Raw genomic sequence first — 26,284 nt, forward strand, 5'->3', positions numbered from 1 at the left:
CTACTGTGCATTCTCCTCCGGAGATAGTTCCTTCTTTGCCCCAATCAGCGTCGCATCCAGGTCTCCCACAATATCTACCCTGCCCAGAGCTTCCACCTTTTCACCTTGGGAAGCAGTTAAGGTATTGGGCTGCAACATAATCCCCAATCATCATCATTAGCGATTGAGATACAGAAACATATAAATGCTTTTCAGAATTAGTCACACAAATAAAATAAAAGTTAGTTTCAAATGGATATATTTTTCACACTATCCGGCAAGGTAATTAATGACAGGAATTGATTATGTTTATAGCTGTTATTAAATATATCACTTATCTATACTCCTCATGCTTCTTATTTTTATTGCAAAATCCCTGAAAAATCCACGTCATTATTCTCTGGGCAACAGTTCCTGGAGATGTAATTCTCCAGATATCATCTTATATATAACAGAAACTTATTTTATGGGAACACTTTGCATGAGAATCCAGAGCCCATAGGTAAAAACATTCATTCATGGAAAATGAGAAGGGGCAATAACAGAATATAAATTTAGTTTATTTTAGTTTATAATTTGGTTTAGAGACATCAAAGATTTTGACAAAAAAAAACTTACTCAGGCGAGATATAACTGAAGGCCATTTTGAGTTGATGAAAAAGAGAAATCTTTAGATAACTTCACATAGGACAAAGGTTGCATTACTTCAATGGGAAAATATGAAGATCTCTGCATGTAAAATTTATAAGTGGTGCTTTGTTGAGGTATTTTTACATCCAGAGATTTAATTAAGTTTCTATGATGTATATTTCCACACAATAACATAAGCTTGCTCGGAAATAACTGAATCCTTCACAACTTATTTGCACAAAAGATTTAGACTGTGCTTTCAAGCGTAACGAATTGTTTTAGGAGTAACTTCACTTAATTGATGGTAAATTATAAACAACAAATTATAATTTCTACAATTAAATATAAAACTCCAACACTGATGAAGGTTACAATACTCTTTGTCATTTTTAAGGACATCTCTATTCTCACAAACAGACTGTTATGTTATGCTTTAGGAAGCTTAGTTACCAGTGATGATGAAGCAAGAAAGAAATAGTATAATAGCACAGGCACAGAGAGCACCAGAAAAAAGAAGACTCTCCTACAATTGAGAGTACCAACACCAAAATAAGGAAACAGTATATCTGATACTATATGCATAGTAACAAATGGTAGCCAGGTTTCAAAATGGACAGCTGCAGAGAAGTCAAGATTGGAAGCTTTCAAAATGTGTTGCTCCAGAAGATAACTGAAGATAAAAAAATTAAAACAAAACAAGGAAGTAAAAAGAAGAGTGGGAGGAAAGAGAAGTCTGTTAAAAACCTTATCCTATTTGGCCACCTCATTAGATGTGATGGTCTTAAAAATACTATAGTCAGAAAAAAAGGAGAGGAGGACAGGAAGAAGGTAAAAGAATAGTTCTGAATGTTTTTCATGGGCCAGGTTACTAAGTATATAAAAAAGAAGACCATCTATGCATAAAAGATAATCAGATGTTACACAGATATTGAGGGCTGTATGAAACCAATTTTCGTTTTGCTGACTTATGATGGTGATACAGTACTATGTGAAGTTCATTAATAGTATTACCTGATTGGAAGAGTCTTCATGTACCAGTTTGCTTGAGACACCACCAGCGCAATCCTCGTGTACATGAAGTCCTTCTTCATCATCGCTAATCTGATCTTCTTTAACAGAAGAGCACTTGTACGTTACCGGATCACTCTATTGGAAAGAGGGACAACGATGGATACCCATTTTTATCAATTGGTACACGAAGAAATAGTGTTCATGAACAAAGCTTGAATTACAAAGTGCACGTATAAAATAAATTATTCCTGATGAACGATTCTGGCCTCCTTGTAGAAAAAAGATTAACTTGATAAACCAAGAAGATTTAGCCAATAAAATTCTTATTCATTCTCAAATAATCTAATAATAGCCATAGTATGAAGGAAAAACAACTTTATTGGGAAAATCTTGGGAATAAATAGCTCTTTAAGTTGTGAACTTCTCTGATTTCGCAGATGATCGCACAGACTTCTAAAAAAGTAGATAAAAATCTAAGAATAAGCAAAATCTTAATATTTCATTAAAAGTGGAAGGGTTTCAAGACTATGAACAACAGCAGCAGAAATTTCAGTCAGAGTAAAGAAAAATCTGTTGAAGTCACTAAACTAAAAATTGATATCTTTTGGCAATCAACTTGCATTGCCGATGCCCAATTCAATTTGAAAATGGTAAAGAAGGTCTAACATTCCCTCGTCCAAACAGAAAATTCTGCTCTATTTAATCACATAATCCAAAACTGAAATAATTTAATTCCTATGAACATCAATATCTCATAACGAGTAAGTTATGCAGTTGAATCTGGCTAATAGCTGCATCATAATGTCAGGGTCAATCTGTTTCAGAGTACCTCAGTCAATAGTACTCTGTTAAACTCTCAATTCCTCACCCCCCTTCTGTTCCGTGGTGAACAGAAGTGAAAGAGTGGGTGCATCCAGGGGGAGTGATCGCTCCCTGATCAGTGAGCGGCCTGTGACGTCAGCGCTCACATTCCCCCCTGGATGGTGAATGCTCACTGAGCGCTTTGGTGGGTACTTGAAATGCTAAACATTCAATACGGCACCCAGCGCTTGTGTATAATTTCTTGTAGTGGCTGCAAAATATCCTTTGATAAGTTCCTGTGATAAGTTCATACCTTGTAACTCTGTCCCGAATATATATCACTCTAAATGTACGGTCCTTGAGGATTTATCGCTAAAAGTTCTTTATGAGTCCCATGATATTTATTAGAAATGCCGTTTGTGTCAATCGTCCAAATATTTCGTTGGGAATCTGGCGGCTGACATTGAAGTCTTGGTATTTGCACTTAAATGGACATCTTTGCCATGTTTAGAAAGCAATAGTTTCACAATTGCTAATTCCGTGAAATCCGCTTCGTCTTATAGTTTCTTGAATGAGATTTAATAACTGATCAAGGACGTCAGTAGATGTTGTTATTATTATCACAATAAACTGCTAATTTCTGGGTTCTCCAGCCGCGTCTGTCGTTTATGGTTGACTACAGTTTCGAAAGCCATCCTGCTTCCGTCTTCAGGTCAAAGGTGAGAAGTAGCTCTCACATGCTGCTTCATCGTTGTCGCCATTCCTCGGCATGTTTTGCCAACATATGATTTTCCGCAGGAGCATGGCACTGTGTACACGCCTTCGCATAGTGCCTGCGGCCTGCGGAATGGTGACAAGGATGAAGGAGCATGTAAGAGCTACCAATAAAAAACAACTGCACTTGTCAGCCATTGCAGAGCATGTTTGGAGTGAGGCCGACCATAACATTGAATTCGAAAAAGCGAAGATAGTGGCAAAAGAAGTCGCTACTACCCAAGGCAAATCAGGGAAGCAATTGAAATTCACAAAACACAAAATATTAACAGGGAGAACGGCTACTCAATCAGCAACGTTTGGAAGAGAGTTCTGACCAATCAGCGCACAGGAGGAGATCGGCCAGTGCTATATAAGACGGCAAAAAATGAAAACTTCTCACCTTCGACCTGAAGACAGAAGCAGGATGGCTTCCGAAACTGTAGTCAACCATAAACGACAGACGCGGCTGGAGAGCCCAGAAATTAGCAGTCATCGTGAACAACGCCGCGGAAACCTACACACGAATATCACAATAAACTGTTTGTGAACATTGGGTGACTAATGATGAAGTTATATCTCAGCATTACGGGACGTAGTGTTGTGGATGTTTTGAGGAAGTGCTGTTAAACTGGTCAAATTAAATAATGCTGGAGTTATCATACTAACCAAATCTGACATTACTTTTGAAGTGAGCTATGTGCCACATGAGCTTCTATATTTGAGGAATGGACTTTGAATGTGCTCGGGTTTATGTTAATGTTCCTGCTGATGACAAACCAATTCTTGTTATCTCTTTTTGTCATTTGCCAGCGAGTAGTTTTAAGGGTTTTTAAAATCGCTGAACAACTTGCTTGGTGCCAACTTTTTATTGACATAATAGATTTAGCTTCTAACCTTCAAAATTTCTAGTTCTGTCTACTTTATGTATGCCACTCACTTTGTCAAAGGTCACATGAAAGGTTTTACTCTTAACCCTGATATCACTGTAATATGTTTCTCTACCAGAAGACCAATATGTATAAAGGTACCTTATGTGCAATCATTCTCGCGTGTTATAGAAATTCACCGCTTTACACGACACAATTTTGATTTTAACTTCATACATACTTCAGCTATTGCGCAATGTCGTCCCCCGAGTAAAATGGCCTGAAGGCAATGTTGAAGCAATTACTTAGTTTACCCGGGAGAAAAATTACTCTCACCTTATTTTTGACTAACGGGACAAGTAATACCCAGCGATTTACGTATTTAGATATATTTCAACTTATCTGAAGCTAATGAAATATTAATAAAGAATTAAAAACCAATTTCAACTCGAAAATCCATTTTTCAGCGAAGACTACATCTGAACTTAACCTGGCTTACTACAAAATTCCACCGCAGAATAATATTTTGGGTACCTAATTTAGTAAATAAATACGCAACAAAAGGCCTTCTGCCAATTGCATTTAATATGCCTACAATACGTTTCAGTCATCCAGTGTTTGATACGTTACAATGTATAATTAATACGGCTGCTCAACTTGACAGTTCTTCGGCACCATTTTGAACTCGCGCCGCCGCTCACCTACTCGGTGAGTGCTTAATCATGCCCGGGAGTACGCTCACAAATATGGCGGCCGCTCACTAGTGATCGGGTGGTGAGCGGTCGCATCCAGGGGGAGAGCGGTGGTTCGCTCACCTTCTGGTCAGTGAGCGGAGCTCCCCCTGGATGCACCCAGTGTTTGTATGATTACATATCAAATGACTGCTCAGTGCCGTGACAAGAGAGAGCTTAATTGCTCAGTGAGCTAAGTTGAGCGGTCAGTTTGGCAAAATACAACAAATCACTTCATTACATTTAAATCTAATGATTCAAACATGAAAGCTCTTCCGTAGTTGTTCATGATTGAACAAGCAAGGCAAAATGCAGTACGCTTCTGCTGAGAGGTATAAATAAATAATGCATAAAGGAATGATATTGTGCCGTAGAAAAATTAAATTACACTTGGCAAAAGTCCACTCACCAGGTCATCAGTGGCCAATGGGTCTGAGACATCACTTCCAGCTGAATCTGACGTGTAGAGCTCAGGAGAGTTCCCTTCACTCAGAGGGTCTACATTCTCCTCTTTCACATGAAACTAGAAGAGAATAATTGGCATTACTCAATAAAAGCAAAACAATAATTCCCTCATTCGATAATGAAAACTCCTGTTTTAAATGAGACCACTCCAGCTGGCCAAAATACTCATGAGAATCTTGCAACTCACAGATCAAACTCAAGAATATTAACGCTCAACTAGGGAGCGGAGAGCTACGCTGCCAAGAAACACATGATTTCAATGAGAGTTTTGGCCACTTACATTTAAAGTATATTATTTGATTTTTTAAATATTTCTTTATTTTAACCATCATATTTATGTTTCCAATTGACTTCTGTGTTATTGATTTTGTCAGTTTTAAGAATAATAATATAGGGTTTGCAGGCTGCATTTTCCGGGCTTCACCGCACTGTGGTTGCATTGGGGAAAGCAGTTTCTCCTACATTCCAGCAGGCGTCTTCATGTCGAAGTGATTATGCCGTGTTTTGACCGCTGTTATAAAGGCTGCCCAGTGGTGTATGTTCTCCCTGATTGGTAGCCTTGTGGCCAATAGCATAGTGGTATAGGGCGAAGAGTGTCTTCCACGTACTGTGTATTTGGTAGCTATCCTCTCGATTGAAATTATGAGGATGTTTAGATATTTCACACATATTCATTAACCGCATGATTGGTGGTACTCCTTGACGGTGGTATACTACACCAAATCTGCATACCATAGCATGCAAACTGCAGAAGAGTATTTCCCTCTAGGTAGGTATCTTTCTTCAAAACTGTGCTCTGCGATATTATCTCCTATTTATCTCTACTGATTTTAATGATTGACTTCAGTTTTACATTTAGAAAAAGTGATCTAAAATAAAATGAGCGAAGTTTATTTTAGAAATGAATAGTAATTCTCACCTAATTCATTTTATTAGAGAAATGAAAAGAAACTTAAATGTTGTGCTCATGTGAGGATACATTAGTAACGATTGTTGCATTCAATTAAACACTGAATTGATGATAATTGAAGAGCGTTTAATGAGAAATGAAGGCTACACTTGCCACTCTCCCGAAAAACATACTGAAAGATTAACGGGGGGCTATAACAGTGGTTTATTTTTCGAAGGAATGACAATTGTTGGTGGGCCTGTTGTTATTGTATTGGAAGGGCTAGGGAATATTTTGAGAAGCGGCAAGCACAAGACACATTTGGTGTGCTTGTTGCTTTTAACCCTCTAGGGTGCACGAATTTTATTTTTACATGACTGGGTGATTGGCGTACTTTGCCCATGATATGTGCATACAGGATAACACTTGATTTTAGTTAAAATTAATCTTTATTTGTAGACATTAGTTCAATCTTGTACATATATAGCTGATACAGACATAAAGATACCGGTGGTACACGGCCGGTCGCTCAGCCTTATTTTATATGTCACGGGTGTCGGGTTCCTCTTGCTGATCTAAACATATGGCTCGAAAATACATCGAACTTGGAGAACTCGCAATATAGACAGTCAAAGTACATTGTAGGAATACATAAGAGCATTCTAGCCCACATTTTATGTACCATGATGAAATCCTTGGTTTTCGAAGATTGACGTATTTTATACGCCAGCGCACCTGGTCCAGGGTTATCAAACTTTATTTCATCCAATTTGTTAATTGAAATTGTATTTCAGAATGGTTCTTGTAGCACATAGGTACTGTGTAAGTAATCTCACTTTGGAGTGGAGTGAATTACAAGTGTTCAAGAAATATGGCATTTTATATTCGTTTTGTGTTCTAATTAATTATGTCTTTATGCATCTTGTTGCTTACCATGGGCATTTAATGGTATGTGCTCTCGCAAGAGTGGTTTTCATTTTTAATGTGGAAGTTGATCAGCATAAGAAAAGAAAAAGTTAATATTTTAGTGCATGCCAACCCTTGCTAGTGTAGTCGTATCTCCGTGTTTGAAACGGCACTGCTTGTATACCTAAATGCCCTTATGATGATAAAAATACTGTCTCATGTCTATGCTTGCCACAGTTGAAATTAATAAAAAACTTGATTCCGATTGATCACAAGAAAATAAACTGCCATGACGAAGCCCCAAACCCTGGCCCCCCACGTGGGAATCACATATGCTACCTCTACCCCACATAACCGGTCTGCTGTGCGAGCGAAATTTTGGAATTATATACGGCTTGTGAAAAGTACCACCTGAAAATTAATTTATTACAGCCAAACTAAGGCCTGTTCAAAGGAACCACCACTAGTTCAGGGATGATGTGTTCATCATTCTGAAGGCTATAAAAAATATGCCATTGAAATGGGCGGAGCAAGGTACGTGGTCTCCCCTTGTTAGATTAATCATACCTATTTTTATAACCATACTTTTAAGCTTTCATTTCCTATTTGATGCACCAAAATGGCAGAAGCGGTCATAATTGAATCGTCTTTTCCATAATAAATAAAGGCCGTTAAACATAAGGCAAATAATTCCTCAGGTTAGTATTGAAAACATTTGTTGTAATAGTGAGAATCTGACCCTGAAATAGGGTAGTTTCCTTCATCTAAGAAAACGAATGGCATTGATTGCGATTCGTTACCCACCATTAGTGTATCCATAATATGCAAATAATTTGGTTTTAGAAAAACCGGTTCAGACGAATGGCAATGGTCAATTTTTATCCTCATTTGAAAAAGGCCAGATTGGCGCCCATGCAATGCCACTCCACATTACGTCACAGGGACCTAGTTTCTATACGAGTAGCAAGAAGTTTTACATCGTCTGAGATTACCAATGCATGCATGAGGCATAGAGCTCAGGGAAACATGTCTTAATAATGACCTATTAAAACTGGCTACGGTCGGAAAGTTTTCTTCGTTTGATAAGGTATTAATAATCTTTATTTAAGCCAAGTGCTACCTGCTAGCATCCTGCGTCATATCAGCACTCAGAACTTTGCCTCAAGGTCATCTCACTTGCGGCAGTGGGAACCAGAATGACATCACACGGAGTTTTCCTGGAATTCATATTTAGCCGTCGCATTTTCGCGCGCTTGAAATTTTTTGCCTTTCATTTAATCGCAAAAAATAGATATCGTCATTAGAAAATCTAAGAGCGTGAAATATGTACGCCAGGAGTATTAATCTTTCGATTTAGGCAATAAAAAAATAATAGGAAACCACCCTATTAGAGCAGAAGAAATTTTACAATCTCACAACAGGGCATTCTCTTGTGCATTGGAGCAATTCACTGATTTACAAGATGCAATTTTGACTGCGCCTTTATACGTACGTAAGATTGCACAAAGAGGTACCCAGAGTGAAACGGCCTAAGTCACACTTGTACAGCATTTCCAGATGTCTTTAATTTCTTTGGAAATTTCTTTATAAACTAAGCTGTGTCAAGAAACTTTTTTGTCTGATTATTTCCTTGCATTTAATGCTAAGCCTTACACATTTTTATCCATATTCTATCCCCTTGTAGATATGATTGCCCATCAGAGCAGATACATTTGCTTTATTGTTATACTCTACTGATGAAGTTAAAAACTGTCCATATTTGAAAAACCAAGAAATAGAATGGACATGCAATTTAAAAATGTATTAATATGTTACAGCAGCTTAGCTTTATTGCAAAATAATTTTAAACAATATCTTCATTTCCGCATTTATAGAAAAAATCAATTTTCAATCAAAAAACTCTCTATATATATTGTTACTATACAATTTTCACTATACCATTGTTAACAGCACACAGCACAATATGTATTCCTGTCAGTTATTTACAGTAAAAAATCATATCTATTCATATTCCTTAACTTGGAAATGGAACCCTCTATAACTCAACTTTGTGTGGCATAGGGCAGCAGCCTGGTTCCTTTGGAACACAATAATTGCACATTTCTCAAGCTCATATGCCACCAATGCCCCTTCCGAATGTGGTGATTATGGTTCATTTCCCGTCTCAGTAAAACTAGGTGTCAACGGGCAAGATCCTTCAACTCCCCCACTTATTTCCACTGAGTTGGACAACCCTTACAAAATACACACATGCAGACTTTATGTGCAGCGAAAAATTCATGAAGACGGTGGACTCATGGAGTTTCCTCTTAGTTCCTATAACAAATGAAATACAAATGAATTGCAAAGAGAAAAATTCCCTTGGACTGCTGCCAATTAAACTACTGCTGGCAAGATGACAGTGCAGATCACAATGCAGATTCCCAGGGATGTTGTACCAAAGCTCATGGTACTAGGTGTAAGGCCCACCATTTGATGGTTTATCAACAATGGCAACACGTGGGAGAAAAGACTTAAATGAACTTACAACCGGCTGAGAGCCTCAAGAAATAATTTTCTTCTTAACACATTGCATACCGGGGTATTTAAATTCCTAGGAATGCCGACTTGGAAATATGTGCCTATTAGGGCGTAATGCCTTTGGTTTAAACATGGTTAAAAAGCTAAAGTTTAGAATTCATATAACTTTACCCAATCAAACTTAATGATGCATCAATTCATTACGAATAACGAACAACAAGTGAAAACGTACTAACGAATATGTATTGTACCCTTAAAATTGTTTAGGTTCACGCGCCTATATGATGAGAATCTTCGTCATCCGTCCGGAACGTTCGCGAAAAAAATGACGAGAATTCTCGTCATCCGCACGCAACGTGTTAAAACAAAATCAGGGCCTCCTGCAAAAAAATTCTATCTAATATTGGTAACTATAACACTGAACACCACATATAAGTGTAATATAAGTAAGTTTCAAAGTGTATATATATATATATTGTGACGGGTGGTCACGATAATTTTTTCTTTTCGTCCCATGTCAGCGCGCCTCACGCGGCTACGATCTTCCCCGTGGAAGATTACGTGGATCGGGCGAAGTGACTCTGACCTTCATGTAGTATAAGACGGTAAAATACCATGGTTTTAGTTCCCATTCAATTGTACCCATAGGATGTAAGGCGATCACGCCACTTGTGCAGTGACGTGATTGGCTAAAATTCAAAGTGAGTGACGTGTGTCAGCTTTCCGTAACGGAAAAATCGGGAATAGCGAGGTTACGTGGTAGGAGGAGAAGTGGGGATGAAGTCAGTGGGTGAACGGACACGGTACTGGTCTGTTGGTCGAGAGAGAGACAAGCCTGTCTCGAGGTACCAGCAGAGAGAGAGCACATAATTGGGAGCTGGCAGTCAATGCTCAGCTGTGAGAGGGAAGGAGACCCAAGAAAGGCAACGGCTGTGATTGCAGAGGTGTGACGGAGAGCGACCGGGGGAAGTGGAGCAGTTTCTGATTCCGGAGCACGGATAAAGGTGCTGGCCCAGGCGTTTGAGAAGGCGACATCTGTGCCGAAAGTGAGGCCGTCGCTGCGCTTGTGGGCCGTTTTCATCCGGAGCAGCCAAAAGGCTCCCCGAATCGCTGGCGACGGAGTCGTCGGGAACCACAGACTGCCATGCCCATAAGTATCAATCTCCAGTAATTATTCCCGTATTATCACATTCCCAACTGCTTCAAGCAGTACCAAGAGGGTAAAGATTACCACTCTAAAGTCCGTCTACTTCATCCAAATACCGGTGATTCATGTAAAGACCAATCAAGTCACTTTCGCAAGAGTTCATGCGAGACTGCAAAAAGTCAATAACTGCACCGAGTTTTTAAATAGTTAATTGAACAGAAAAGGACTATTGATTGCACGTCTTACGCCCGTAAATAAGGGCAATTTAATGTATCATAATTTCCCGTCTTTCCAGGAGGCAGACGAGGAACATGTAATGGCTTTTCAATTCTTATTTCTTTGTGTCATCAAGGGTATTTCATCTTTTTGCTTGTGTTCATTCATCCATCATTAGTTTGTAGATTAGGCTTAGTATTGTTCAAGGGTGATTTTCATCAGTGCGTTGATGGTTTTTCGTTGTTTTCGCCAAAGTCTCAATAATAAATGGTGATTTTTGTGCATAATGTAAAAGGTCAGTGTTCATTCGTCGGATCCTCAAACCCTTGTCCGTGCGTGAGTCAAACAACCAGTGTCCGCATTGTCATATTGTCCACCCGTATTAACAATTATTTAATCCTGGGAGTTTGGAACGTCCTTGCTTCTACCGGCAAAGCTAGTTCGTGGGCCGCGGTTTTGGGTGGCGCCCTAATAAACGATCTAAGATCGTATTCTTCTGCAATATTTTTCCCAAAATCACATTCTACCGAAACCAGATTTCGGAGTGGCGAGCTGTCGGGGAAGGAAAGAAGGAGGGGGTAACACTCGGGAGCGTGAGGGCTGAGACGGGTCGACGGGCTGGCAGGGAAACGGGCCTGTTCCGTCACAGTTTAATTGGCGCCCAACGCGGTGGGCCCGATCCGCCACAGATTTTGGCGATCACGACAATTTTTGGCATTCAACTAGGTGGAGAGTTTGGCCACAGTTTTTGACGCGGATGGTGAGATTGACGGGGTAGAGGCAGTGACACATGCCTTTAGAGGAGAGTCAGTTGTGTTTTGCGAAAGATACGGAATGGCGGACGAGAAAAAGGGGTCAGCTTTTACCCAGTATAGGGAGAGTGGGGTGATTCAAGACGAGGAATCGGAAGAGCGAAGTGAGAATTCAGACACCGATGATTTAGCGAATTGTATACAGGGAATGGTTTTGGATAAATCGGAGTATCGGGAAGAGGAACAGCGTGCCGATCATAAGGACGAATCCTTAGAAGTGATACAGCCGCAGGTTAGATCATGTAATAATGATATATTGATGTCCATAATGCAGGCAATACAAAAAAACCATGAAACTACACAAAAAGGCCAAATTAGTTTAGAAAGTAAAATACAAAATAACCATGAAACTATGCAAAAAGGCCAAGAAGCTATCCAAATTAGTTTTGAGCGTTAACTACAGTGTTTTGAAGATAGGATGCGCGATACCGTCGGTGAAATGCGATCAGAATGTAGGTTAGCGTTCAATCAATGTAGTGAGAAGATAGGAACTATGTCCCGCGATATTGCCAACCTACAACGAGAGGCAAAAACTGATAATGGTCGTCTCAGGAGAGAGATAGCCCAAGTCAATGATAGAGTGGGAACCGTCGAAGTAAAATTGAAAGATGTTCATGATGAGTGTCATAAAATAATTGAGGCAGAAGTAAGGCAGATTAACGCGCGTACGGACGCATTAGAGCATGTTCGTCGCGAACCCGACGAAAGGAATGATGAGAGGGTCAGTGCGATTGAGGCTAAAATCGCGGCCATAGAGGGAAGGGGGGCTATTTCCACAGAGTTCTCGAATCATATTCTAGCTGTGAACAAACCCCGCTTCTCCGCGCGAGATAATGAACATCCCATAGCATTTTTGCGAGACGTAAAAAATTATTTCTCGTTAGCAGCAGTTCCGGAGGCATTAAAGCCTCAATTGTTTTACCAAATGCTATCTGGTAACGCGAAAGTTTGGGGAAACGCGCTATTTCCATTGCCTCAAACCTATCAAGAATTTGAACAGAAGTTTTTGTCAAATTTCTGGGATGCGGACACGCAGTATAATTACCGTGCCAGAGTAATGACTGGTAGATACAGTCGAGAGGGTGCAGTAACGATGAAGCAATTTGCCACAGATAAATTGGCACAAGCTCGTTTGTGTTCTCCTCCGTTAAGTAATGGTGAAATTCTTCACGCGTTAGTTAGACAATTTCCATTACCCATACAAAACCATTTAAAATCGGTAGAGCAGTTGACCGTGGAAAGGTTAATAGTTTTACTTGGTTTATACGATCAATCTATCGAATCAGTAGCATTCGGGAACAGGGGAAATCCACCGCGGACGGCTACGGGTGATTCGAGGCCTCGGGACACAAATTACAACCCAAGGATAAATACGGCGAGTTTTGGGCGTGGGTCACAATGCCGTCCCGAACGACCAAAAGGTAGTACGTTTGCTAGTCAAGATTCTAATGAATCCGCGAGCCACGCCATCGCGGAAAATGGCGAGTGTAGTGAAGGAAGGAGTCCGTTAAACTCCAAACGTCTGGGATGAATAACCTCCACAAGCCAGGCGAGGAACTCCGCATGGAGGTACTAGGTCATTTCGTATCCACTTGCGAAATCACTCAAGCAGACTGGGAGGGGTATAACAGAGAATGGGTGAAATCAGAAAGACGCTTGTGTCCTGAAGTTAGTATAATAACACACGGCGTGCCAATCATGGCACTATTGGACACGGGAAGCGAGATATCAGCGATTTCCGAAGCGCTTTACAATAAGCTCAAAGCCAAGACTGATATACCGTCGTTCCCAATAAGTCGTTCGTGTATAATTTGCGCTGACAAGAAAAAATCGTCACCCATAACCCGTCAAGTATTGTTGAACATGTGCATAGAAGGGAGGGAATTTGAAGCAGTTTGTCTCGTGGTTAAAAATTTAATTAAACCTGTGATTCTTGGCGTCGATTTCCTTACTGATAACAAGATGATAATTAATTTTGATCGAAAGACAGTGGAGATAAAAAGCTCAGACTCCGCGCTAATAGCACTGCCCATAAAAACCAGCCACTCAATCGACCATGCGCAGGTATTGTCTATCGAAAGCTCGTCACACGCGGAAGAGGTAGAGAGTGTCGTCAGGAGCGCAAGTCATTTAAGCAGTGGAGACAGAGATGAGTTACGCCATCTGTTAATGAAATATCAACCACTGTTTTCACCTATTCCCAGTCGAATTCTAAGTTTTCAACATAGGATTAGATTGTCGAATTATCAACCTTTTGTGCAGAAAACATATCCCGTTCCCTACGCATACCGGGAACAAGTCCAGGAGAAAATAAATGAGATGTTGACCCAGGGTATTATCAGGAAACAAACCACAGCCTACATTAATCCATTATTGGTTGTGAAGAAAAAAGATGGAACCATTCGCCTATGCCTGGATGCTAGGCGATTGAATAGCCTCACTATTCCGGAGAATGACATACCTCCGAAAATAGACGAGATTTTAATGAGCTTTCATGGGGCCAAATATTTTTCATGCGTCGACTTCACGGCATCGTACTGGCAGATTGAGTTACATCCTGAAGACCAGAAGAACACTGGCTTCATATTCAATTCCTGCAGTTACGTATTTCAGCGCGTAGCTTTCGGTTTAAAGAACAGTGGTGCCGCGTTGATTCGATGTTTAGACACCATACTTGGCTCGGAACTCGGTCACTGTTTGACCGTGTATGTGGATGACATACTAGTTTCTTCATCAACTTTCCATGAGCATTTAGAACAATTAGATGTCCTATTTCAGAAGTTGTTGAGGGCAAATATTTCGTTAAATTTATCGAAGTCCCACTTTGGTCGAAAAGAAATTAAATTCGTAGGGCACATTATATCTGAGAAAGGCGTTAGGCCAGATCCCGAAAAAATCAAGATGATTGAAACGGCCCTACCCCCCACAAATTTAAAACGATTAAGAGGTTTCTTAGGATTGTGTAATTATTATACCAAGTTTCTTAAAAAGTATGCTCAGCGTACGATCCCGTTGCTACGCCTGCTTAAGAAAGGAAATTCATGGAAATGGGGTGAAGAGCAACGCGATGCATTTGAGAGCATAAAACGAGGGTTCTTAGATACGGTTATGCTCAAATTTCCCGATTTTTCCAGGACGATTTACGTGCAGACTGATAGCAGCGATATAGGTTTAGGGGCCGTGATCTTTCAGAAGGACGACTACGGATCTGATCAAGTCATTTCGTTCGCAAGCCGTTCATTGAAGGGGCCGGAATTAGCCTATTCCACGACAGAAAAGGAAGCCCTCGCTATTGTCTGGACGTTGATTAAGTTCAGAACTTTGTTATTAGGGAGAGAAATAGTGATAGTTACCGATCACAAAGCACTCACGTTTTTAACAAAATGTCACTTTAATAATTGCCGATTAACTCGGTGGGCTTTACTTATTCAGGAATACCACTTTAGGGTCGAGTTTTGCCCAGGGAATGAGAATCCTGTAGCCGATTGGTTGAGTAGATACCCACCAGAACAATCCTCATCGAAAGCGCAGATTCCAGGGCATTACTCCATGGCAGAGATCGATTTTAAGTTCGCGCCGTTTCCCACAGACGAATTCAGGGATATCGGACGGAAGCAACGCGAAGACCCGTCATTACGTTTAGTAGTGGAATACTTACAGGGAAACCATGCTGAGGAGAATCCGGTACGTAGCGAGAGAGTAAGGAGATTGGCAGAATATGCCGTAATGCGCGGTGGAATCTTATTTAAGAAACTCCCGACACCAGACGGAAGGTTTAATTATAGAGTATGGCTCCCCGAAGAACTTAGGAAGAGTATCATAGAATATGCTCACTCACAATTCGCGCACTTTGGCAGTGCAAAAACAATCGCAGCAATCAAAGATAGATATTTTTGGTCCAATATGGATCGGGAAATCAGGCAGCAGATAGCTAAATGCGACATATGTCAACGGACGAAATATCCGTCGAAAAATTTTCAAGGGCCCATGGCCAATATAATCCCGGATGCACCAAGTCGACTCGTCGCGGTCGACGTCTATGGGCCGCTTCCAAAGGCAAGGGGGGGCAATAGATACGTATTCGTATGCATTGACGTATTTCCCAAATACGTAGAAGTGTATCCCCTTAACAGACCCAAAGCGAAAACGTGCCTGGGTTGCTTAAAAAATATTTTCAAAAATGTGGCACACCCACAAGTGTATTGTCGGATCATGGTACCATGTTCACCAGTGGTCTCTGGAAGGACGAGTTGAATCGCTGGGGGATCAGGGTAATATATTCGTCCATACGACACCCACAGTCGAATCCCAGTGAACGGACAATGAAAGAATTATCTAGGGTTTTCCGCTTGTATTGCAATCAGGATCATCGAAGTTGGATAGAGGCTATACCGTATATAAACCAATGGTTTAACGAGGTGGTTCACGAATCTATTCAAATGACCCCAATTGAAGCCCATTTCGGTAAAAAAAACCCCAAATCGCTTCCCCGATGGCTTACTATTCCCGAAGGATAAAATAATGGGTCGTAGATCAATTGTGAAGTTAATCACAAGAAACTTAGAGAAGTCCGCGAAACGGCGGGTAAAGCATCAGCAAAGGGTTTTTTCTAAATTCAAAATTGGAGACTCTGTACTCTTGAGGACACCAAGGGTGTCCCATACGAAATTGGGACTTTTTCATAAATGTTTTCATTTATTTACGGGACCCTTCAGGATCTCAGGCCAGGCAGGCCACAATGCTTATATGTTGGAAAGAGAGGACGGATCCAGACTAGGAACGTTCAATGCATATTCTTTAATTCCTTATCGGGCATAAAATTTAATTTGAGCAGCCCATGCCAAGTGAATTTTTCTTTGTCTGTATTTTTATTATCATTCGTGTTTGAAAATTGTTCATTGGGTATTTATTTTTCGTTTCTGAGACGTGAACTCGTTTTCTTTCCGGAAAAAAAACTCATTCACGCTGGGGGGCTTTGTGACAGGTGGTCACGATAATTTTTTCTTTTCGTCCCATGTCAGCGCGCCTCACGCGGCTACGATCTTCCCCGTGGAAGATTACGTGGATCGGGCGAAGTGACTCTGACCTTCATGTAGTATAAGACGGTAAAATACCATGGTTTTAGTTCCCATTCAATTGTACCCATAGGATGTAAGGCGATCACGCCACTTGTGCAGTGACGTGATTGGCTAAAATTCAAAGTGAGTGACGTGTGTCAGCTTTCCGTAACGGAAAAATCGGGAATAGCGAGGTTACGTGGTAGGAGGAGAAGTGGGGATGAAGTCAGTGGGTGAACGGACACGGTACTGGTCTGTTGGTCGAGAGAGAGACAAGCCTGTCTCGAGGTACCAGCAGAGAGAGAGCACATAATTGGGAGCTGGCAGTCAATGCTCAGCTGTGAGAGGGAAGGAGACCCAAGAAAGGCAACGGCTGTGATTGCAGAGGTGTGACGGAGAGCGACCGGGGGAAGTGGAGCAGTTTCTGATTCCGGAGCACGGATAAAGGTGCTGGCCCAGGCGTTTGAGAAGGCGACATCTGTGCCGAAAGTGAGGCCGTCGCTGCGCTTGTGGGCCGTTTTCATCCGGAGCAGCCAAAAGGCTCCCCGAATCGCTGGCGACGGAGTCGTCGGGAACCACAGACTGCCATGCCCATAAGTATCAATCTCCAGTAATTATTCCCGTATTATCACATTCCCAACTGCTTCAAGCAGTACCAAGAGGGTAAAGATTACCACTCTAAAGTCCGTCTACTTCATCCAAATACCGGTGATTCATGTAAAGACCAATCAAGTCACTTTCGCAAGAGTTCATGCGAGACTGCAAAAAGTCAATAACTGCACCGAGTTTTTAAATAGTTAATTGAACAGAAAAGGACTATTGATTGCACGTCTTACGCCCGTAAATAAGGGCAATTTAATGTATCATAATTTCCCGTCTTTCCAGGAGGCAGACGAGGAACATGTAATGGCTTTTCAATTCTTATTTCTTTGTGTCATCAAGGGTATTTCATCTTTTTGCTTGTGTTCATTCATCCATCATTAGTTTGTAGATTAGGCTTAGTATTGTTCAAGGGTGATTTTCATCAGTGCGTTGATGGTTTTTCGTTGTTTTCGCCAAAGTCTCAATAATAAATGGTGATTTTTGTGCATAATGTAAAAGGTCAGTGTTCATTCGTCGGATCCTCAAACCCTTGTCCGTGCGTGAGTCAAACAACCAGTGTCCGCATTGTCATATTGTCCACCCGTATTAACAATTATTTAATCCTGGGAGTTTGGAACGTCCTTGCTTCTACCGGCAAAGCTAGTTCGTGGGCCGCGGTTTTGGGTGGCGCCCTAATAAACGATCTAAGATCGTATTCTTCTGCAATATTTTTCCCAAAATCACATTCTACCGAAACCAGATTTCGGAGTGGCGAGCTGTCGGGGAAGGAAAGAAGGAGGGGGTAACACTCGGGAGCGTGAGGGCTGAGACGGGTCGACGGGCTGGCAGGGAAACGGGCCTGTTCCGTCACAATATATATATATATACACTTTGAAATATTCCTTGGCGAGGTAAATAACGTAAAAAACCCTAGGATGGGCAATAGAACACACAAGATAAAGATTAAAAACTCACATAAATAACTGAATTTTTGGTGGAATTACCACCTTCCTCGGAGTTAGGTAAAAGATTCAGTCAGATATAAAACAGATAATATTATATATATATATATCTGCTTATTATTAGGCAAGCATATAAATGCTTATAATTAGGCCAGTTCCCTTACAGAGGTTATAAAGGAATATTGCTAAATCAAATAGACAACTATCTTGCGAACAAGCCGTATTACAGCTAAGAGTACTGGCTTGCAAGTAGAATTTAGAGAATTCACTATAGACTTATTTCATAGGATGTGCTACATTTAATTCATAACATTTGCTCTGTAGTGCAACTAAGATTGAATTATGACTAAATGGATAAGCATTTTTCCTTCTTTCCTACAACTTATGGTTGGAATGTTAAAGAAGACTCCCAATAGAAATGCATATTCTTATGCCAGACAACCTATAATCATCATACAAATGATACATCAATTGAACAAAAGCTAAAATAATGAATCTTTCAACACAGGTATTACCGTATATGAGAATAAAACTTACCAACATATTGGCTGTGGGCAGTTGGATGTCTGGCAAGGGAATGAATATTTCATTTGGTTGCACTGAGCATGCTTTCTCTGAAGTGCTTACAATCGCATCACGAACGCAGTCCTTAGTTTCAGTAGAAGACCTCAAATTGTCATGAACTGCCCCCTCTCCTTCAATACTCTGCAAAGAGAGTAACACTGATAAACAACTCACCTACTTCAAAATCAACAACTAAAGAATGCTGATAATCTTGATGAAACAGGATTTTTGTAATCTTATCAATGCCATTAAATAAAAATCGAAACGTGTCTGCAAATCAATCACCCATAAACTACATGGCTGTTAGAATCAACATTGGGCAAGAAGATTCTCGGTGAAACTCGGGTCATACTATTATGGCTTTATTATAGCATCATTGGGGCCATGAGAAGGCCTTCAAATCATGTCATTCACAGCAAACTCATGTTACCCCTGGAATATCAAGGTCATGCAAAGTATCTTCCTTAAAAGTTATAAGCTTGTACTAGAAATAGAGATTTAGGGTAACAATTTTCACAGGTAAACTACATTTATGTGTACATTCATTCAAGTGCACACACTGCACTTCATTTGTATGGATAATAACTAGTAAGATGAGGTGGTGTAAGTGCAACCTCCCTCAAGAAGATCGTATTTCCGTTCGCGAGGCACGTGGGGGTCGTACAACATATTCCATATATTGTAATGGAACCAGAGCCGACTACTTCGAAATATTTATCCCACGAATTCTTGTTCCACACTCTTAGAAAATATACCCTTCAGTTCATCCCGTAGTTGTTGGTTGTGAGGACAGGTAACACCACAGTTCCTTAAGAATCTACATTTCAGAGGAGCTAGGTAAGAACTAAATCTCGTTTTCTCTTCTTCATGGATTAGTTTTCTTGGTTACTTTAAATTTTAGAACTCGGATCATTACATTTAGTTTAGATGGGGGGGACGCACATTTCCCACCAGATCCAATCATTCCTTCCTTACCGGGTTATGTGATTGTAGTATGGCTTAAATTTTTAGTTTCTGTCTGGCAATTCTTGAGTTAAACTTTTTTTGTGTAAATATTACAAATCATTGTGGACTAGAAAACTAGGCTGTTCAATGAGAGTCCTCATATCAACTTTTATTTTTACGGTTTTTTTGATAAAGGAAGCTTTCTTTAGTTAGTTTTCATAATATAATTACCTTGAAATTTGCTCTCATCATAACAATTGCATCTTTTTAAGTGTCATAACCTTAGTTCTATTCAAGTGAAATTGTTTATGCAAAGTTAAACTTGAGACCTATCCTGTAGCCCTACTAAAATCAAGCTTACATTTTTAGTAGACATATTGTGTGTATTTACTTCACTGTGTTTAAGATCTGGTTGCGTATATTCAATAATTCTGCGCATATTATGGGGGTTGCTGTCATAATACGAGCAATAATTATTATTGCAAGGTGAAATGGTGCAAAATTACGTAAGAAAAACACATAAGGGACTGCCTTATAGCAACGATGAACTAAAGAAGGCACTTGACGAATATATAATTGGAAGAATGGGGAGAAAATGTGCTAGTATGAATAAATATGGATTAGAGTTGTCTAAAAAAGTGGATTTGGAAATGGTAGCTGATCATGCTCGTAAAAATTGTATAAAATACCTTTCAAAGACAACAAACCTCCTGAAGATTGGTTTTCTGGTCTAATTTCATGGCACAAATTTTCAATTAAAAACCGCAAAGGATAGAGTATGCAAGAAAAAAGATTTCTGACCATTTGTGATAAATGCTCAATTTGATTTGTTGCAAAAGACAATCCATGAATTGCACCATAATAATAAACTGGAATGTATGTATAGAATCTGGACGAAACTTCATTTTCTACGTACCCAGGGAAGACAAGAGTTGTTGGCAACAGTGTATTTCCCTAGACTCATACAATTAGTTTATTAGGTCGTTTGAGCATCATTGTTAATGGCAGAAAGTGCAAATGAAATCAAAGCCCCTCCTTTGATAGTAATCGAAGGGAAATATGCTCGGGATAGTTGGTGCACTCCCAAAAAATACAGGATTGTAGTGGAGATTGGATTCTGGCTATATTCAGAGGTAAAATGTCAGATGCTCACTATATCAGGAAAATTCTGGAGATCAATGAATCAGGTGATCCCGTGGTTTGCTTTCTGAGGACATGTTGCGGGACTGAAAAAAGTTTCACCAACCCACAGATTGAGGGTTCAAGCGAAATACCTAGGGAAGAAATAAACATATTACCTAAGCCTTCAGTTGGCTGTTGAGGATAAGTTAACCATTTGCCCATCTTTCTTGGGCTAAAACCCAACTTAAAATGAACAAATCAATATTCAATGCTTAATAGTTTGAAGAAATAGTTTGAGTTGTTCCTTTAAATCTAATTTATATAAAGATATCTTGTCACATAAAAACTTGATGCTATTTTTATCGTTAATTATTCAGCTTCTAAACACATTTGCTATTTGTAATATGCTCATAAATTAATGTATGCAATTCGAATACTGTCACCATCATTAATAAAATCAATTTCACTAAAATTTCTTGGTGTAATATCTAATTAACCAGAAGATGAAAAAAGCCAATTCCAATACCTTGGAGAAGGTATTGGAAGTCATTGGGTTTATAGTCAATAGAAATTATATTAGATTGCAATTCTAAAATTGTTTATATAAACTAAGACTTAAAAGATAACTACTTTTATTGGAAGCTTTGAAGGATACTTGTTTTTTAACATAAGATCTTAGTTTAAATTAATTACCACAATTAGAGAAATTCCTACTATTGAAATCAATGCTGATATGAATATAATTGATTTATTGTTGTTCTGATTTATTAAAATTGTAGATATATTGTTTATAGTGAATGCAATATAAGTTATTCGTAGATAAAAATATAATGCAATTTTGGTAGCTATGATCATAACAATAATCAATAAAGTTCCTTTAAATAATAGACAAAACTCCAATATCTTGGATAAGGTATTTGAAGTGGTAAGTGAATTTTTCAAGAACGGATAAACATAAGTTGGTACCATAAAAAGCAATGTAATGCCGAATATCTGGACCAATCGCACTTAGCCCATGCGTCATGTAATGTGGAAATATATTGCGCATCAGCCATGGGACTCACTTGTCCCACACACGGGGAAGTGCAATCCCTTGAGAAGGCTTTAAGAAATAATTTATAAAATTACCACTTTACAGAGAGAGGAATGTAAATCCTAAACTCTTGTTCGGTTATTAATACATATATTTTACAATGGATCTGAGGATTTTAACAAGCCTAGAAAATTTTCCTAAGTTAGTTTAAAGTTGATATATAGTTCACATGCAATTCAAGTTCAACAGACAATAAATAATTCATAAATAGTATTACCTGATCAGAAGAGTCTTGATGCAGCTGTTTGCTTGAGGTACCATCAGAGCAATCATTAAACCCACATCCTTCTTCATCATCGCTAATCTCATCATTTTTAACAGAAGAGCACTTGTAAGTTACTGGATCACTCTATCGGAAAGAGGAACACACTTTGATACACATTTTAATCCATTGGTGCACAAGCATTAGTGATCATGAATGAAGCTTGAATTACAGGGTTTCTGTAGTAAACAAGTATTCCCTGATGAAGTATTCTGGCCTATTTGTAAAAAACAGAATAACTTAACTGATGAACAAGGTTCAGCCAGTTAGCTTATTCTTCCTTCTAATATAATCTAATAAAAGCCTTGAGAAAAGGGAGGAACAACTTCATTGGGCACATCATGAGAATGAATAGCTTTTAAAAGTGGGGACTTCCCTATCATTGTAGTTAACTTCCAAAAAAGAGCAAAGCAAAGAGCACTGAGCTTTTAAGAAGAATGTCATTATCTTGCACAAAAATAACTGAAACCTTTACTTACTTATTTGCTCAAAAGCTATGCAACAGTGCTTTCAAGCGTATGAAATTGTTTCAGGTTTAAATGCAATTATTACCTATGATAAAATATAAACAACAAAATGATAACTTCAACACTTAAACATATATCTCCACTCCTGACCATGGTTTCAACACTATGTCATTTTCACGTCTCACAACCTTTAAAGCAGACAGAAGGCCTAATTATCAGTGATGGATGAAGCTAGAAAGAAACAGTGAATAGAATAGCTTTGGCACACAGAGCACTAGAGAAAAGAGGAATCTCCACACAGCTGAGGATACTAATACAAAAATATGGAAAATATTCATCGGACACTACATTTTGAGCATATTTAAAAATGATAGCAAGATTTTAAATCGACGGCCGCATGAAAGCCATAAGTGAAAGCATTGGAAATGTGTTGCTCGTGAATAATGTAGAAGGTAAAAGGGATGGAATGAGGAAATACCAAGGAAGTACAGAAAATAGATGGAGAAGTCTTCTAATAAAAAAAACTTGATCGGCCACAGCATGAGATATGACGGACTTATAAAGACAATTGTCAAAAAAAAAAAAAGAAAAGGAGAGATGGATGGGAAGTAGGGAAAAGATTGCTTCTAGATGTACATATATCATTAGTTTGATTAATAAGGATTTTAAACAGAAAAAGAAAGTAAATATTTAAAGATATAAAAAACCAATGTTAGGAAGATGCCGATACAGTTTATATGTAACTCAAGGTCAACGGACAATAAATAGTTCGTAAATAGCATTACCAGTCCAGAAATGTCTTGATGTATCAGTTTGCTTGAGGCACCATCAGTGCAATCACAGAGTCTATTTCCTTCTTTATCATCGCTAATATGATCTTCTTTAACAGAAGGGCACTTGTATGTTACCAGAATACTCTATTGGAAAGAGGAACCTCCATTGATACATATTATAATCCATTGGTACTAGAAGCAAAAGTGATCATGAAGAATGCTTTAATCACAGGATGTCAGTACAAAATAAATTATTCCCAATGAACGATTCCTGCCTCTAAGTAGAAATAGATTTACTTAATCAGCCAACAACATTTGGCCAATAAAGTTCTTGTTGTTTCAATATAATCTAATGAAATTCTTGGTAAGAAGAAGGAACCCCTCTATTGGGAAAATTTTAAGAGTAAATAGCTCTTAAAATAGAGGACTACCCCTTGCATTATAATTTATTTTCAAAAATGAGCAAGGCAAAGAGCACTGATTTCTAAGAAAATAATAAAAATCCAAGAATTAGCAAAATATTAATGTTACATTAATAGTGGAAGGGTTTCAGGACTATAAACAAAAACAGCAGAAAATTGAGTCAAATTAAATAAAAATCAGTTCACCTCACTAAAATTTGATGTCTTTTGGTAATCCTGCCAAGCCAACGTGAAACACCCCATTCAAAAATGGTAAAGGACAACTTCCTCGTCCTTGTTATGTATTCCTATTCACTTTCATCACAAAATCCATATCTGATCTTATTCCTGTGAATATCAATCTTCCACAAGGAACGAGCTATGTTGTTCGACCGGGCTAGCAGCTGCATCATGATGTCATGGTCATTCTTTAAACTGTTCCAAACTCAACAGTACTCATCTTTACTCTCAATTCCTAATTACCCTTCCACTCTGTCATAACCAGATTTAAATACTCTGTTATATTATCAAAACATTAATAACTGCTCAGTGATGTGATGACAGTGCTCTCACTTGCTCAGTAAACAAATTTGAGCTGTCAGTTTTGCATAAAAAAACAAATAAGGTTCATTACAATAAATAATTCATTTAAAATGATTCATTCAGGAAATGTATTCTGTAGCTGGTCATTATTGATCAGGAGCAGGAGAACTTTTTACGTTTGTTCTAAGAGGTGTTGGGAATATTCCTCTAAGGAGTGACATTGCGCCGTAGAAAATTATTAGAACTATACAAGGCAAAATTCAACTCACCAATTCATCAGTGGCCAATGGGTCTGACACATCAGTTGAAATTCCTGCTGGATCTGATGTGTACAGCATAGGATAAATCCCTTCACTGAGGTTACCTTCATCCTCGTTTTTCACTTGAAACTGGAAGATAGTAATGGGCTTCACTCAATTAAAGAAAAACAATAATAAGCCCATTCGATGATAAAAAAACCTCATTTCCTTGAGGTCACTCCAGCTGGCCAATGTACTCATGATATTTTCGCGACTCCCGGATCAAACTCCAGAATATCAACGTTCAACTAGGGAGGGAGAGTTATGCCACAAAAGGCGTGTGGTTTGAATGAGAGTTTTGGCCACTTACAGCAGAGGCAAAACAGCTGGAAAGATAGATTGAGGTTCCACTGTACATTGAATTGTCTTAATATTTTCTTCACCCATGCTTGTAATGAGGTGTCACAACAGTTATAGCTGGATCTTTCATTGAAATTAAGGAGGAAGATGGCTTAAAACAAAGAGAGGGCAATAATGAGACACAGCCCAGTTATAGCCAAGACAAATGGTTTAAACAGACATTTCACATTATCCACAAGGCTACTCAATAAGATACAAGTAATTTCTATCAGAAATTTCCAGTGTTGTACAAGTGATATTGACTAAAAAAGACCAGTGTGGTTCAGTTTTCTGCCTCATAGGTTACAACTGGAAAAGCCCTCAACTGACAGTGGCATTACTTTGAGTGACTTCCCATAAATATACTTATATTTATGACAGACACACCGTCTACCTTATTGCTAACAAGAAATTTGTATAGCTGAAGGTGGTTTAAATCAGGTTTCACAGTGTACTAGTACATAACTTACCAACTCATTGTCCCTGGACAGTACCAAGTCTGGCACAGGAATGTATATTTCAGTGGTTTGGGCTGAGCATGTGGGCTGTGAATATTTTTCAATCACATCTTGAATGCAGCCCTTAGTCTCCACAGAAGGCTCCGAATTGTCATCAGCTGCCCCTCCTCCTTTAAAACTCTGCAGAAAAAGTAGCAGTGAAAAAACACTTATCTCCTTAAAAATAGATTGATGGGATGCTCTAAAGCAATGCGAAAAAGGATATTCAACATATCGTCTTTGCTTTCAAATACAAATGGAGTGGTGTCAGCATGCCTGTGAATCAAGTTTTGGGTCTGGTAAATATGGATCTCAGTGGTCGAATAAGTGATGTCTCTGTTGGTGGGGCAAAAAATATGTTTGTGCTTCTTGATGATTATTCCAGGAAGCCATTTTGCTATTTTTTTTGAAATCCAAAAGTGAAGCATTTGATTGATTCAATGCATTTAAAGCTTGGGCTGAGAACAGGACAGATCTAAGGATTAAGGTTGTGAGATCTGACAATGGTCTTGAATTATCTAATCAAAAGTTTGATTCTTTTTAAGGGTACATGGAATAGAGCATCAGACTAGCACCCCATATACCCCTGAACAGAATGGTGCGGCAGAACGTGCTAATCGCACACAATGTGTAATGACTAGATGCACGT

At 39.1% G+C, this 26,284-nt stretch overlaps 1 protein-coding gene across 1 annotated transcript; it reads right to left on the minus strand.

Annotated features, from left to right (window-relative positions):
- Positions 1-25,616, minus strand: LOC124170423. Its single transcript, XM_046549144.1, has 8 exons — positions 25,609-25,616; positions 25,110-25,125; positions 24,770-24,889; positions 22,272-22,403; positions 18,868-19,035; positions 5,184-5,297; positions 1,621-1,755; positions 1-129 (listed from the first exon to the last, which is right to left on the minus strand). The coding sequence occupies exons 1-8, from the start codon at positions 25,614-25,616 to the stop codon at positions 1-3; spliced, it is 822 nt and encodes a 273-aa protein (XP_046405100.1).
- Between the last annotated feature and the right edge of the window lie 668 nt (positions 25,617-26,284).

The sequence above is a fragment of the Ischnura elegans genome, chromosome 13, assembly GCF_921293095.1.
Source record: "Ischnura elegans chromosome 13, ioIscEleg1.1, whole genome shotgun sequence".
Lineage (NCBI taxonomy): Eukaryota > Metazoa > Arthropoda > Insecta > Odonata > Coenagrionidae > Ischnura > Ischnura elegans.

Excerpts from the sequence above, each read along its gene's own strand:
- LOC124170423 (XM_046549144.1), bottom strand. Across the intron at positions 19,036-22,271 it reads ATCAAGACTCTTCTGATCAG|AGTATTGAAGGAGAGGGGGC; the intron begins GTAATACTATTT and ends CTCTCTTTGCAG. Across the intron at positions 130-1,620 it reads ATGAAGACTCTTCCAATCAG|CCCAATACCTTAACTGCTTC; the intron begins GTAATACTATTA and ends ATTATGTTGCAG.